A 16,471-nucleotide genomic window follows, 5' to 3' on the forward strand; every position below is an offset into this window, starting at 1 on the left:
TGGTCCACTCAGACTCAATGTCCCCCGCCTCCCTCGGAAGCTGGGAAAAGCTCTCCCGGAGGTGGGAGTTAAAGACCTCCCCAACAGAGTGCTCGGCCAGACGTTCCCAGCAGACCCTCACCATACGTTTGGGCCTGCCAGGTCTGTCCAGCTTCCTCCTCCGCCAGCGGATCCAACTCACCACCAGGTGGTGATCAGTTGACAACTCAGCCCCTCTCTTCACCCGAGTGTCCAAGACATAGGGTCGGAGATCAGATGACACGACTACAAAGTCGATCATCGACCTCCGACCTAAGGTGTCCTGGTGCCACGTGCACTTATGGACACCCCTATGCTCGAACATGGTGTTCGTTATGGACAAACTGTGACTAGCACAGAAGTCCAATAACAAAACACCACTCGGGTTCAGATCGGGGAGGCCGTTCCTCCCAACCACGCCCCTCCAGGTGTCACTGTCATCGCCCACGTGAGCATTGAAGTCCCCCAGTAGCACAATGGAGTCCCCAGTCTGAGCACCCCTCAGTACCTCTCCCAGGGACTCCAAGAAGGCCGGATACTCTATACTGCTATTTGGCCCGTAGGCACAAACAACAGCAAGAGCCCTCTCCCCAATCCGAAGGCGCAGAGAGGCGACCCTCTCGTTCACTGGGGTAAACTCCAACACATGGCGGCTGAGCTGGGGAGCTATAAGGAAGCCCACACCAGCCCGCCGCCGCTCCCCATGGGCGACTCCAGAGAAGTGGAAAGTCCAGCCCCTCTCGAGGAGCTGGGTTCCAGAGCCCAAGCTGTGCGTGGAGGTGAGCCCGACTATCTCTAGCCGGTACCTCTCAACCTCCCGCACAAGCTCAGGCTCCTTCCCCCCCAGCGAAGTGACATTCCATGTCCCAACAGCCAGCCGCTGTGTCCGGGGGTCAGGTCGTCGAGGCCCCTGCCTTCGACTGCCACCCAATCCACACTGCACCAAACCCCTACTGCTACCTCTGTGGGTGGTGAACCCACAGGAGGTCGGGCCCACGTCGCCTCTTCGGGCTGAGCCCGGCCGGGCCCCATGGGCAAAGGCCCGACCACCAAGCGCTCGCATACGAGCCCCAACCCCGGGCCTGGCTCCAGGGTGGGGCCCCGGCTGCGTCCTACCGGGCGACGTCACGGTCCTGGATTTTTTCTCCATAGGGGTCCAAATGAGACAAAATTATACTTGGTAATTTATTTCTTGAGGAAAATGATCCAATATTACATACCTGTGAGTGGCACAAGTATGTGAACCTCTAGAATTGGCAGTTAATTTGAAGGTGAAATTAGAGTCAGGTGTTTTCAATCAATGGGATGATGATCAGGTGTGAGTAGGCACCCTGTTTTATTTAAAGAACAGGGATCTATCAAAGTCTGATCTTCACAACACGTTTGTGGAAGTGTATCATGCCATGAACAAAGATGATTTCTGAGGACCTCAGAAAAAGCACTGTTGATGCTCATCAGGCTGGAAAAGGTTACAAAACCATCTCTAGAGAGTTTGGACTCCACCAATCCACAGACACATTGTGTACAAATGAAGGAAATTCAAGACCATTGTTACCCTCCCCAGGAAAGGTCGACCAACAAAGATCACTCTAAGGTGGGGTTTACATTAGACCGTATCAGTGGATCATCAGATTAACGTTTTTAAAACGATTAGCGTGCACACAGCAACGCCAATACATGATTCGCGTGCACACAGCAACGCCAATACACGGATACGCTCGGCTCCGCAGGCATCCTGCGCTTCAAATCACTCCGCCCTGAACAGCGAGTGCCCTCTGGAGGGTGCGCACTCCGGCCCTGTGCAGCTCAGAGCACGCGAGTGAAGCGCACGACCAGTGATTCGGGACTGAGCCGCTTTGTGTGTGATCCTAGTGCATATCGGGCATGCGCGTCACTTACCACTTGCAAGTGGAAGGATGGCAAGCCTAAAGACAATCATAACTACACAATGGGCAGTATTTGCATCAGTATTTGCAGTATTTTCATACTTTTATACTCTTTAATGAAAGGTGATACAAGGCGGAAGTCCGCGCCGTTTTTCAGCAGTCGCGTCACATGACCAACGCCAGCGAATCAGGAAGGTGGATGTCACAGTGACGTTGTCCAATGACGACACCAGCTAGAGCTCAGCACAGCGTATCCTCAGTGTTTACACAGCACCGGACCAGACACGATCTGGATTGAATACGTGGACCCTGGCGGATTCCCGTTTCCCGGTGTTTCCAGGCATTTTAATGTAAACGGACAGTGCATCCGCGAAGAAAACGACAGATACGGTCTAATGTAAACTTGGCCTAAGAGCAAGGTGTGTAATAGTCAGCGAGGTTACAAAGGACCCCAGGGTAACTTCTAAGCAACTGAAGGCCTCTCTCACATTGGCTAATGTTCATGAGTCCACCATCAGGAGAACACTGAACAACAATGGTGTGCATGGCAGGGTTGCAAGGTTTGCCACTGCTCTCCAAAAAGAACATTGCTGCTCGTCTGCAGTTTGCTAAAGATCATGTGGACAAGCCAGAAGGCTATTGGAAAAATGTTTTGTGGACAGATGAGACCAAAATAGAACTTTTTGGTTTAAATGAGAAGCATTATGTTTGGAGAAAGAAAAACACTGCATTCCAGCATAAGAACCTTATCCCATCTGTGAAACATGGGGGTGGTTTTGCTGCATCTGGGTCAGGACGGCTTGCCATCATTTGATGGAACAATGAATTCTAAATTATACCATTCTAAAGGAAAATGTCAGGATATCTGTCCATGAACTGAATCTCAAGAGAAGGTGGGTCATGCAGCAAGACAACGACCCTAAGCACACAAGTCGTTCCATCAAAGAATGGTTGAAGAATAAAGTTAATGTTTTGGAATGGCCAAGTCAAAGTCCTGACCTTAAGTCCAATCGAAATGTTATGGAAGGACCTGAAGCGAGCAGTTCATGTGAGGAAACCCACCAACATCCCAGAGTTGAAGCTGTTCTGTCTGGAAGAATGGGCTAAAATACCTCCAAGGTTCACATGCTGCTTAAAATTTCTTTATATATATATATATATACACACAGTGGGGCAAAAAAGTATTTAGTCAGTCACCAATTGTGCAAGTTCTCCCACTTAAAAGGATGAGAGAGGCCTGTAATTTTCATCATAGGTATACCTCAACTATGAGAGACAAAATGAGAAAAAAAAATCCAGAAAATCACATTGTCTGATCTTTAAAGAATTTATTTGCAAATTATGGTGGAAAATAAGTATTTGGTCAATAACAAAAGTTCATCTCAATACTTTATATACCCTTTGTTGTCAATGACAGTGGTCAAACGTTTTCTGTAAGTCTTCACAAGGTTTTCACACATTGTTGCTGGTATTTTGGCCCATTCCTCCATGCAGATCTCCTCTAGAGCAGTGATGTTTTGGGGCTGTCGCTGGGCAACACGGACTTTCAACTCCCTCCAAAGATTTTCTATGGGGTTGAGATCTGGAGATTGGCTATGCCACTCCAGGACCTGGAAATGCTTCTTACGAAGCCACTCCTTCGTTGCCCGGGCGGTGTGTTTGGGATCATTGTCATGCTGAAAGACCCAGCCACGTTTCATCTTCAATGCCCTTGCTGATGGAAGGAGGTTTTCACTCAAAATCTCATGATACATGGCCTCATTCATTCTTTCCTTTACACGGATCAGTCGTCCTGGTCCCTTTGCAGAAAAACAGCCCCAAAGCATGTTGTTTCCACCCCCATGCTTCACAGTAGGTATGGTGTTCTTTGGATGCAACTCAGCATTCTTTCTCCTCCAAACACAAGTTGAGTTTTTACCAGAAAGTTCTATTTTGGTTTCATCTGACCATATGACATTCTCCAAATCCTCTTCTGGATCATCCACATGCTCTCTAGCAAACTTCAGATGGGCCTGGACATGTACTGGCTTAAGCAGGGGCACACGTCTGGCACTGCAGGATTTGAGTCCCTGGCGGCGTAGTGTGTTACTGATGGTAGCCTTTGTTACTTTGGTCCCAGCTCTCTGCAGGTCATTCACTAGGTCCCCCCCGTGTGGTTCTGGGATTTTTGCTCACCGTTCTTGTGATCATTTTGACCCCACGGGGTGAGATCTTGCGTGGAGCCCCAGATCGAGGGAGATTACCAGTGGTCTTGTATGTCTTCCACTTTCTAATAATTGCTCCCACAGTTGATTTCTTCACACCAAGCTGCTTACCTATTGCAGATTCAGTCTTCCCAGCCTGGTGCGGGTCTACAATTTTGCTTCTGGTGTCCTTTGACAGCTCTTTGGTTTTGGCCATAGTGGAGTTTGGAGTGTGACTGTTTGAGGTTGTGGACAGGTGTCTTTTATACTGATAACGAGTTCAAACAGGTGCCATTAATACAGGTAACGAGTGGAGGACAGAGGAGCCTCTTAAAGAAGTTGTTACAGGTCTGTGAGAGCCAGAAATCTTGCTTGTTTATAGGTGACCAAATACTTATTTTACCGAGGAACTTACCAATTAATTGATTAAAAATCCTACAATGTGATTTCCTGGATTCTTTCCCCCCATTCTATCTCTCATAGTTGAAGTGTACCTATGATGAAAATTACAGGCCTCTCTCATCTTTTTAAGTGGGAGAACTTGCACAATTGGTGATTGACTAAATACTTTTTTGCCCCACTGTGTGTTTTATTTATTTATTTATATATATATATATATATATATATATATATATATATATATATATATATATATATATATATAAATAAAAAAAATGTTGCATGTTTACAAGGCTGTTTTGATAATTAAACTTATAATCCCAGGTTCAGTACTGCATTACTGACCTTGTTATTGGGTAATTAAGAAAATTGACTAAATGCTAGTGTAGGGGGGCTGCCATGCCGTAACCATAGTAACCATCTTCCCCCTTTCACTGTACAACATTGAACACACCAGTCCCTGCACTCGATGCCATGTTCTATCTCCGCCCATTCTTCTGACTTCCTGTAATGGTATTGGATACAGAGATGATACCGGATACCAAATACAGTGATGTCACAACTGTGCTTAAAACCTGCGGCGAAATTGAAATTCTTTCTCTCTGGCAGTGGGTTTCCACGCGTGAAAGAGAGGCTGTTGCATCTGTGCTATAGAAGAACAAAGGACAAAGAATGAGCTATTGATACTGGACCTTTAGCCTAAGTTCAATGTATTTGATCTTCGCATAGTTGCAATAATAACTGAACCGGTTAGTTACTGCAGCCCACGTAGTATTTTAAAGAGAAAAGGCGACCAGATCCCTCTTTCCTTTCTCAACGTCGACGAACTACAAACAAGATTCCTTCCAGATCATCGGACGACCAATGGGACACCAAAGCTCTTCAGCTGACGAGCTGTAAAAGGAACAGAGCTGTTTTCTCCCTGGACCTGCGCTCCGCACTGTCTTTGGATAACATACAGTGCACTTTCAGTTGCCAAACGAGCAATCTCAAGTAAGGCTGGCATCTGGGCAATTGTTAATGTGAAGTGTTTATTTGAATTCATTCATGGTTTAAATGTACGCATTTTGATTCACATGAAAATCTTGGATCGTGTGTTATTTGATTTACTTTGTTTACTATCTGTATTTAGTTAGATTGTGCATGCTCTCTCTCTCTCTCTCTCTCTCTCTCTCTCTCTCTCTCTCTCTCTCTCTCTCTCTCTCTTTTTTTAACTCCCTCCATCGTACTACACTTCTCAACATTGGGATTTCAGGAGTAGCTCAGGGTTGAGTAGAAGTTGGGTTTTAGGCCTAGTCGAGACTAGTTTAAACTATAGATCCTTTGTTTCCCCTTTTTTACACTCTCCTAAAGGCGGGGCCTGGCACAAGGCTTTTTTTTTTTAATACTATGTTTAGCGTAAGTTTGTAAGAAATTTCATAATTAACAATGCAACTATTATTACATAAGAGTTAAAATTCTGAGTACAAGATTCCAAGTAACTTTGTAACAAACTGACTTTTACAATGACCTAAAACTACACATGATCATATCATTTGACATTCAGACTAAAATCTGCTGGACAAGAACTTAGAAAATAAACGCTGTATTAAAATATAAATCTACATTCTCCAAAGCATATGACTATGACTGTCATTCTTATTATGAACAAAAAAATGCACATAGTAACATAACCACTGACTGGCAGTTTGGCACTTAACATAATACTGGACTGCAAAGTTTCATGTAAACTGAACTCTTAATCAACTGACTGGATCAATCGGATACTGTCAACCCGAAAACACTAGTTCAACTCCATCGTGCAAGAAAAACAGTGAATACTGTTTATTATTATTATTATTATTATTATTATTATGCCACTCTGGGAGAGGGGAGTACCTGTAAATTTTGGCGGGGCTAGGATCTTCGGTGGCCACATCATGAATATTTTAAATCCCTGCGCACGTGAGCGACTGGAGCTACGGCTCATGTTAAAGCTTTCCGCGGTCGCTCCTGACATCAGATTGGGCTGATCCTGGGCTCGTTCGAAAGGTCTCAGGGACAGGGATATGCCTGTCAAGTCTGGCGTGGCTAGGACCATTGGTGGCAGAGTTTAAATATGGTTGTATTGTGATGGCTTAACTGGTCTGGTCTAAGGTTAGATCACTCAAGTGGTGGCTTGATCTTTTCCATATTTTTGTGTTACTGATGTATATTGAATATAAAAAACTACACACCCCTGTTAAAATTAAAGGTTTTTGTGATGTTTTTAAAAAAAAAGTCAAGTCATATCAGATCTTTTTCCACCTTTAATGTGATACTATAGCAACCAGCAAAATTCAAGTGAAAAACGTTTCAGGGGAAAAAAAAAATCACAACCTTGCTTGCATAACTGCACATCCTTCTATAGTGTTGTAGTCAGAACCATCTAAATCGGGACCATGTCCTGACGAAGACCAAAGAGTATCGAGACCGAGACCAGACCAAGTCTTGGAGGGGTAGAGACCAAATCAAGACCAAGATCAAAGCAAGGCAAGTCCGAGTCAAGACCAGGACCCGGCCAGTGGGTGTGAAGGGGGATGGGGTGGGGTGACAGCCATCAACAATAATGAAAATTTAGAATTAGCAGAGTCATGTTGTTGGTTGCATCTGAAGCAGGAAATTTTACATCTAGTCACAGTAATGATGTTAACAGATAAATCAGTGTGTGTGTAGGAAATTTCGTGAAATCCCTGCAGTTGTGGTCTTGAGCAGTCTTGAAATAAAATCCAGAGTCCTCCATGTCTGAGACTGAGACAAGACAGGGTGAAAAATATGGTCGATTCCGAGATGAGACCAAGACCTTTAAAAAGTGGTCTTGAGACTGGTCTTGACACCAAGACTGGTCTCAAGTACTATAACACTATTCTTCTATAATGAGGTATGTGACTATTCTCAGAATTAACCAATTGCATTCAATCTCATGTTCAAAAGTTATCATAATAGACTTGTCATCAACAAAGTGATTCTGATGCAGTACAAATAAAGACTAGCTTTTTCTTTAGATTTTCTTGACATCATCTTGGTTTCAGCCAACTTGGTCCTCAAAGAGCTTACAAAGCATATATTGGTCTCAATGTAGAAAGGTATCAATTAGAAGAGGGTCCAAAAGAAATTCCAAAACATTGGATGTACTATGGAATATAGTGAAGACCATCTTCAAGAAGTGGAGAAATGTCACCACAGTGACGTTCCCAAAAGTCAAGTCAAGTTTATTTGTTTAGCGCTTTTAACAATAAACATTGTCGCAAAGCAGCTTTACAGAAAAGCAGGATATCCTTCCAAAATTGACAAAAGGAGAAGACAAAAACGTATCAGAGATATGTTGAGACTTATGGCAAGACATGCTGCCAAGAGACCTATGACAAAATTAAAGGAACTGCAGGAATATCTGGCAAGTACTGCTCACTCCCTGCATGTGAGACAAATCTCATTTTTGACATGTCTGGGCTATGGAGTAGGGTGGCTAGATGAAAAACTGTTTCTCACAGCAAAAATAGAAACTTCTAGTGCCACCAAAATTTTGTCTCACAATTTGGTAAAATGTGTAATAGTCTAATGAGACCAAGGTAGACCTTTTAGGAATAATTCTAAAAGATATATTTGTCACAAAAACAACACACCTCATCATCCAGAGTTCAACACCCGCAGTGAAGCATGATGAGTGGCTGGATCATGCTATGAGGCTGCTTCTCATGAGCTGGGATTGTGGCTTTAGTCAAGATAGAGGGAATCATGGATAGTTCCAAATGCCAGTTTATTTTGGCACAAAACCTGTAGACCTCTGTTAGATGGCCTAAGATGAAGAAAATTCTCACCTTCTAGGTGTGATGATCACCCAAAGCACAAATCTAAGTCAACAAAGGAATGACTTCAGAAGAAAAATTGTTTTGGAATGGCCCAGTGAATGCCCAGGTTTATATTGTATTGAAAACACACAGAATAATTTGAAGATGGCTGTGTACAGGAGATCCCCTTGCAGTGTGATAGATCTGGAGGATTTGTTACAAGGGAGAGTGCAATCCAATTGAGAAATTAGGATGACTGGGTGCTGGATTACAAGCAAAAGGTACTTTAACAAAGTATTAATTAAAGGGCATACACACTTGTGCAACCAGTTTATTGTAAGGTTTTTAAGCCTTTTCCCCTGAAAATGGTTGTTTTTCACTTGAATGTTGTTGGTTGCTGTATCACATTAAAGGTGGCAAAAGATCTGACATGATTTATCTTGGTTCATCATTATTATTATTATTATTATTATTATTATTATTATTATTTACACCCGAAAAAAACAGGGGAGTGTAGACTTTTTGTATTCACTATACCTAATAAAGTAAATAAACTGGCAATTTTTGTATATTACATATATGCTTCAACTACCTGGAAATACTTAAGTATGATTGAAGTAATATTGTTAATTTACAGCAGGAGCATTTTGATAAGTTGCAATTTAAATGTCAGAATTTCTGATGACTGAATTGTTGCTGATCTTGTTCATCACAGGGCCTTTGCACCATTGCTGCCTCCACCCAAGCAGAACTCTACCCAATGGGACAAGCTGCAGTACCTGTTCAAGGAGCTGGGCAGCAGCAGTAAGCATCATCGATTTAAATGACCTTAAAAGTGACCATTTCATATCGTATCAAAGTAGCTGTTCAGCTCAATGCATCCTTAACCACAGAGTTTAGTTTCAATATCCAATAAACCTCTACTACAACAGCTCTACTCACTTTTTTTTTTTTTTTTTTGCGCTGTCAGGCCTGACTGAAAAGTGATTGCTGTCAAGATTAGATTAGGAAAATGACATCAGTGGTACATTGGGTTGGCAGTGACATTTGGCTTAATAAATGTCAGCAAGTCCCATAGTTATGCCTGGACCCTCTGTCAGCAAGTGGAGAAAGCTGTCCATACTGTTGATGTTAGTGTCAGCAGGATCTAGGCATCAGAATTTGCATGAAAGGACTGCTATTTTTGTTTGTCCACATTTTTTCTTTTAAATCATACAAGTCCATTTGTTTTGATTCATGAATATTGAGAAATGGATGTTGTGTATGTGGTTGTTTAGATGGCTGTCCCATCAATCCCTTCAACACCATTTGCATTTGGGAAATGCTGATATTTGTCACAGATGCACTACCTTAATATGTCATGTATTACAACAACTGCAAGAGAACACAAAGCTCCTTTATGTGTACTTGTTGGGTCACTACACAGTAGTAGAGGCTTTGTACCGTCATGTGACCCCATAGCAATGGTAACTAGGGTGCCATGACAGGGGATGCGCTTGCAGTGCTCCATTCAGCTGAGTTAGTTGTTATTGATCGGTATGGGAAGTTTTTGCTGCGTTTTTGGACATGCAAATCATTTTGAACGAAACAGACATCAGGTTTTTTTTAATTTACCAAAAGTAAAAAATAGAGAAATTTCTAAACGTCGAAGGGGAAAATTGGGGGGGGGGGAATTCAGCGGGATTCACTGTTGAACAGAGAGGTCAAAAACCCTATAGTATGCTCACTTCATTTCCACAAAGGTGTAAGAATTCCAAAATAAAAATTTTCACAACAGCAAGGTGCTCATTTTTATCCAGTGAAGTGAACATGAGCAACAACACAGTGGCTCTGCAGAGCCTCTTTCACCAAGATGCATTTACATTCGGGGATTCTTTGGCGCACATTGTGCGTGTGCTTGGGACTCAGTCGTTATGGGAAACACCTGATACTGATTTGAGCGCAATTCGTATGTGGATATAAGGACACAGAGGCTTTGTGAAGTATTATCATTATCACGGTCACATTTGTTTCTCGCCATGTTTATGATGCTCTGCTTTCGGTTTCGCCTGTTTTGTTTTTGTAAATATCACGCCTGCTAATAAACACTTTCTGCACTTAGACCCATCTACTGCTGCAAGTACTCTGTCAGGTATGCAAAGTTTCTCTGAAAAGAATTTGCTGATTGCGCTCAAATCAGTATCGGGTGTTTCCCATAATGTGTTTCCCATAATGTGTCCCAAGCGTGTGTACAACATGCCCCAAAGGATCCCTGAATGTAAATGCGCCTTGGTGAAAGCGGCTCTGCAGAGCAGCTGTATTTGTTGCTCATGTTCACTTCACCGGATAAGAATGAGCACCTTGCTGTCATTGTGAAATAAATTATTATTAGGCCATTATTAAAAGATGTTCTGTTTCCGGTCCACCGGCTGGGTGAGTGCCGTTTGTGCGGGTGAATTTATTTATTTTTTTTTTTAACGCTGGTTTTTCGACATTTTTTTCGGGCTCGTAAATCTAAACTTGAACTTGACATTTACGCATTCCCAGGGCTTTCCACTAAGGCTCATACTGCCTCCGCCGAGTGCGCGCGCACACTACTGCCTCTGCCGAGTGCGCGTGCACACCGCATGTCGGGGTCGCGGATGAGTTACTCTCCCCTGATCGAGTCGGTGGGGAATTTGTGGTTATTATCGGTACAAACAGCGCGAATCACAACTTAAATGAGTGCGGTTCAGTTTGACATTATTGTCAGTCCGTTAGATAAACATTTAATTTTATTAAAATCGAAAATTAATATTTAGAGCCTGTGGACTACAAAAATAGTCATTAAAGTAGCCGGCTGGACTTAATTGTGTGGCCGCAGCCGGCGCTTGTGGAAAGCCCTGTCGAATCAGCTCTGCGCATGCGCCGTGCAGCACAAAAAAATGGCAGCCACCATGAAGGAAGGAGATCCGGAGTTTTCAAACATTTGCTTCAGTGTGAAATCGCAAAATGGTATTCTAGCGAACAACAAAATAGTAAAGATTCAGAAAAACAAATCATTCAGTGATCATTTTAATAGTGTAATTTCATCCGAACTAGGCCTAACGGTTGATTTAGAACTACGAAAAGTCCGTGTGTCGGACATTTTAAGTACCTTTGTAAAAGTTTTGCAAATGTTGCAGTCAGCATTTAAAATGCTAACTTACAGTTTTTGTACAAGTTTCAGTTGATTAAACTGTCATATTGTATTAAATGTCTGCTTTTGTAATAAAAAAGTACTGAAAGAAAAAGCAAACACAGCATTGCAATTTCTTATCCATCCATATATAATAAAAAAAAAAAATCCCTCCCTCCCGACTGAATTTTTTTGCTCACCCGGTGGACAGGAAATGGATTTTTTTTTAAGGATGGCATTATTATTATTATTATTATTATTATTATTATTATTATTATAATTTTTAAATTCTTACCTTCGTGGAAATGAAGTGAGCATACCATAGGGTTTTTGACCTCTCTGTTTGACACTGAGTCCTGCTGAAATGTGTCCGTCCCCCCCCCCCCCATGTTGAGAAATCTCTCTAGTTTTTTTCCATCTAATGATTTGTTACTTTTGGTAACTTAAAAAATCTGATGTCTTTTGTTTCATTCAAAATGATTTCTATGTCCAAACACACAGCAAAACCTTCCCATACTGATCAATAACTAACTTGGCTGAATGGAGCACTACAAGTGTGCCCCTGTCATGGCGCCCTAGTTACCGTTGCTGTGGGGTCACGTGATGGTGCAAAGCCTCTATACAGCTGTTTTACCCTCAACATCAAAATATGTCTGAGTAATAATATATGCACCTCACCACGTTTGCTGTATTAAACATGCATTCATGTCAACTACTGCACAGAGCTTTATAAATGATCTCCCAGAGTTATTAACTTTGATTTGGGTCATTGTCAGTCCCTGCAGAACTTGATCCAGGCAACTGAATGCTTAGAGTCAATGTTCTGCCATCTTTTAGATAATGTAGCTCCTCTTAAATGGAAAATGGTCAGAGACAAAAAAAAAAATTAGCACCCTGGTATAATGATGACACTCGCACATTAAAACAGACCACTCAAAAATTGGAACGTAAATGGCGTCAAACAAAATTGGTAGTGTTCAAATTAGCATGGAAGGAGAGCTTCCTGAAGTATAGAAAAGCTCTTAATGCTGCTAGATCAACATATCTCTCCTCCCTAATAGAAGATAATAAAAATAATCCTAGATTCCTATTTAATACCGTAGCAAAATTAACCAGGAATAAGTCCATTATAGACACATGCACACCTGTAGTATGTAGTAGCAACGACTTCATGATTTTTTTTTTCATGACAAAATTGTGAGAACATCTGACACACAATTCAAACTACTAATTTAAGGTCAGACAATGTAAGTGACCCTGTAGTTAACAATATAACTGGATCAGATCAGCAATTAGAATGTTTTACTCTCCTTAGAGAAACTGAATTACTTTCATTAATCTCGGCATCAAAAGCCTCAACTTGTGTACTAGATCCCTTACCTACATGTCTATTCAAACAGATAATACCTGAAATTGAACCGCTTCTAAAAAATAACAAATTCTTCTCTTACGATTGGCTATGTACCCAAATCCTTTAAACTAGCAGTTATCAAACCCCTGATTAAAAAATCTGACCTTGATCCCTGTCAACTGTCCAATTATCGGCCAATATCAAACCTCCCCTTTATCTCCAAGATCCTTGAAAAAGCTGTGGCACAGCAGTTATGCTTATATTTGCATAGGAATAACATCCATGAAATGTATCTGTTAGGATTTAGACCTCATCATAGCACAGAGACAGCACTGGTTAAAGTAGTAAACGACCTACTGTTGGCGTCTGATCAGGGCTGTGTCTCGCTACTTGTGTTGCTTGACCTTAGTGCAGCATTTGATACCATTGATCATTCCATTCTTCTGGATAGACTAGAAAATGTTGTGGGAGTTAAGGGAACTCTCCTGGCTCAGGTCTTTTTTTAACTGATCGCTATCAGTATGTTGATGTAAATGGTGATTTTTCTAGACATATTGAAGTAAAGTTTGGTGTTCCACAAGGTTCTGTCTTGTGTCCACTGCTTTTTTTCTTTATATATGTTACTTCTGGGTGATGTTATTCGTAAACATTGTATTAGTTTCCACTTTTATGCTGATGACACACAGTTGTACGCTTCTGCAAAACCTGATGAGAGACACCAACTTAATAGAATTGAGGAATATGTGAAGGACATTAGACACTGGATGCTTATTAACTTCCTTCTGCTTAACTCTGACAAGACTGAAGTACTTGTACTAGGACCACATGCAGCTAGAAGTAAGTTTTCTGATTACACAGTAACTCTCTGGATGGCCTTTGTTTCTTCACGTGCAGCAGTAAAAGACCTCCTGAGTGATTTATTGACCCCAATCTTTCATTCAAAACTCACATTGATAACATTACTCGGATAGCTTTCTTTCATCTCAGAAATATTGCTAACATAAGAAATTTAATGTCACTACATGACATGGAAAAACTTGTTCATGCTTTTGTTACCTCCAGGTTGGATTATTGTAATGCCTTACTGTCTGGATGTTCCAATAAGTGCATAAACAAGCTCCAGTTAGTTCAAAATGCAGCAGCAAGAGTCCTTACTAGAACTAGAAAATATGACCACATCACCTCTGTCTTATCCACACTGCATTGGCTCCCAATCAAATTTCATATTGTTTATAAATTACTACTATTGACCTGTCAAGCACTGAATGGTTTTGCACCACAATACCTGAGTGAACTTCTGGTCCTCTATTACCCCTTTGCCACCAAATCAGTTCCAGGGCTGGGCCGGGGCCGGTGCTGGTTCACAACTCGTTCAACTTGCGAGCCAGCTGAGAACCAGTTTGCTTTTCCATAGCTCACGGTGCTAAGGGAAGCCACGTCATTACGTTGCTGTATACGTCAATTACGTCATTGTATCCGTCAGTTACGTCGCTACGTTTGGATAAACCTTGGCGCGAATATCGACGCAAAAACAACACGGAAGAAGCAGCAGCAGCAACAACAACAATAATAATAATAATGGATGACTTCGCGTTTGTACAGCTGCTGCTTCTCGTCGCTTAAAAATGGCGATCTTTCGCGGTCTTATTGTTGTTGGTCTTAACAACTCCGCCCCCCCCCCGACGTAAGCAGTTCTTTCCTCTGGCCCATCAGAGAGTTGGTGCTAGCCTGGAACCGGTTTTTCTGGCCCCAGAGCCAGTTCTTTGTCAGTGGAAACAGAAAACCCGGTTCCAAACTAAGCACTGGCCCCAAACCAGCCCTGGAACTGCTTTGGTGGAAAAGGGGCATATGACCCACCACGCCTACTTAGATCAAAAGGTGCAGGCTACCTGCTGGTACCTCATATAGTGAAGGCTACATCAGGGGGCAGAGCCTTTTCTTACAAAGCCCCACAGTTATGGAATAGCCTTCCAAGTAATGTTTGGGAATCAGACACAGTCTCAGTGTTTAAGTCTAGGCTGAAAACATATCTGTTTAGTCAAGCCTTTTGTTAATGGTGTTTGAGGTAAAGGTGTAGATCTGGAGGGTCCTCAGACATGGATGTACCGGTATGGATGCTGTCAGTCCCCCACTCGCTTGCTCACTCCAGTTTGTTGACAGTGTAGTGGCTGGCTGCTTTATGTCCCAGGGCTCCCTCATGCCTGTGTTACCTTCTGACTCTCCCCTTTTAGTTATGCTGTCATGGTTAGTTGCCGGAGTCCCTGCTTGTACTCAGTGCAATATGTATACTGTTCCTACTTATTCAGGTGACATTGGGCAGACCTAACAACCTGTTTTTTCCTCACCCCCCCCCCCCCCCCCAAAAAATAAATAAATAAATAAATAAATAAATAAAAAATCTGTCCCTCTGAGTTATATGTCGGTCCTGGGATCGAGATGCTGACCTCTTCTGCTCCTCGGACCTGCCTGATCCATCCTGGTGCCCTGTGTCTGGTTGGAGTCTCATCACATCGTTCCTGTGGAGGATGGCCCCATGTGGACAGCTGAAGGTCACACCTGGAGGACGCTCTGGACTCTTACAGTAATGCTTTTATGGCTGAGGACTACAGTTGACTTGCTAACTTTAGGACTGCAGTTGTCATGAACAGTTTTGCACTCAAGTTTCCATCAATGAAGAGTTTATAACATTAACGAAACTGACTTCATGTTAAAACTGTTCATGCTGTCTGTTGTTGCCCAAATGAGGATGTGTTCCCTTTTGAGTGTGGTTCCTCTCGAGGTTTCTTCATGTCATCTGAGGGAGTTTTTCCTTGCCACCGTCGCCACAAGCTTGCTCATTGGGGATAGATTAGGGATAAGATTAGCTCATGTTTTAAGTCATTCAAATTCCGTAAAGCTGCTTTGCGACAGTGTTTATTGTTAAAAGCACTATACAAATAAACTAAAAAATCACACTCTTGAGTATAATTCCAAAAAAGTTGGGATGCTGTGTAAAATGTAAATAAAATCAGAATACAATGATTTGCAAATCCTTTTTGATCTATATACATTTGAATAAAATACAAAGACAAGATATTTGATGGTCAAATTGATGTTCCAAAACTTTTTTTTTTTCGTAAATGCATACTCATTCTGAATTTGATGCCTGCAACACATTCCAAAAAAGTTGGGACAGGTATGTGTTTACCACTGTTATTTCACCTTTTCTTTTAACAGTACTCAGTAAGCATTTGGGACCTGAAGACACTAATTGTTGACATTTTGAATGTGAACTTTTTTCCTATTCTTGCTTGATGTACAACTTAAATGGCTTAAGAGTCTGGAGTCTCCATTGTCATATTTTGCACTTCATAATGCCACGTTTTCAATAGAAAACAGGCTGTTTAGCACCTGCACGTTTACTACAAAGCCTCATTGTTGTATCATGTGCAGAATGTTGCTTGGCATTGTCTTGCTGGAAAAAGCAGGGATGCCCCTGAAAAATATATCATATGGATGGCAGCAAATGTTGCTCCAAAACCTCTATGGACCTTTCAGCATTAATAGTACCCCTTCACAGATGTGCAAGTAACCCTTGTCCTGGGCACTAACACACCCCCATACCATCACATATGCTGGTTTTTGAACTTTGTGCTAGTAACAGTCTGGTGCTTGTAACAGTAATTTTCCTCTAGCGTGGAGGACAGAACATC

General features: G+C 42.1%; 1 protein-coding gene across 6 annotated transcripts in view; it reads left to right on the forward strand.

Annotated features, from left to right (window-relative positions):
• lmbrd1 (LMBR1 domain containing 1) overlaps positions 1 to 16,471 on the forward strand; it is a 254,422-nt gene that overhangs the window by 92,096 nt on the left and 145,855 nt on the right. For all 6 annotated transcript variants that reach the window (XR_009654288.1, XM_060916476.1, XM_060916479.1 and 3 more), the window contains exon 6: positions 9,008 to 9,096. Coding sequence is in view for 5 of the 6 variants with exons in the window: in XM_060916476.1 (XP_060772459.1) it covers positions 9,008 to 9,096 (89 nt within the window). In the remaining variant the exon portion in view is untranslated. The remainder of the gene's footprint in view (positions 1 to 9,007; positions 9,097 to 16,471) is intronic.

This window comes from Neoarius graeffei, chromosome 3, assembly GCF_027579695.1.
Source record: "Neoarius graeffei isolate fNeoGra1 chromosome 3, fNeoGra1.pri, whole genome shotgun sequence".
In the NCBI taxonomy this organism is placed as follows: Eukaryota; Metazoa; Chordata; class Actinopteri; order Siluriformes; family Ariidae; genus Neoarius; species Neoarius graeffei.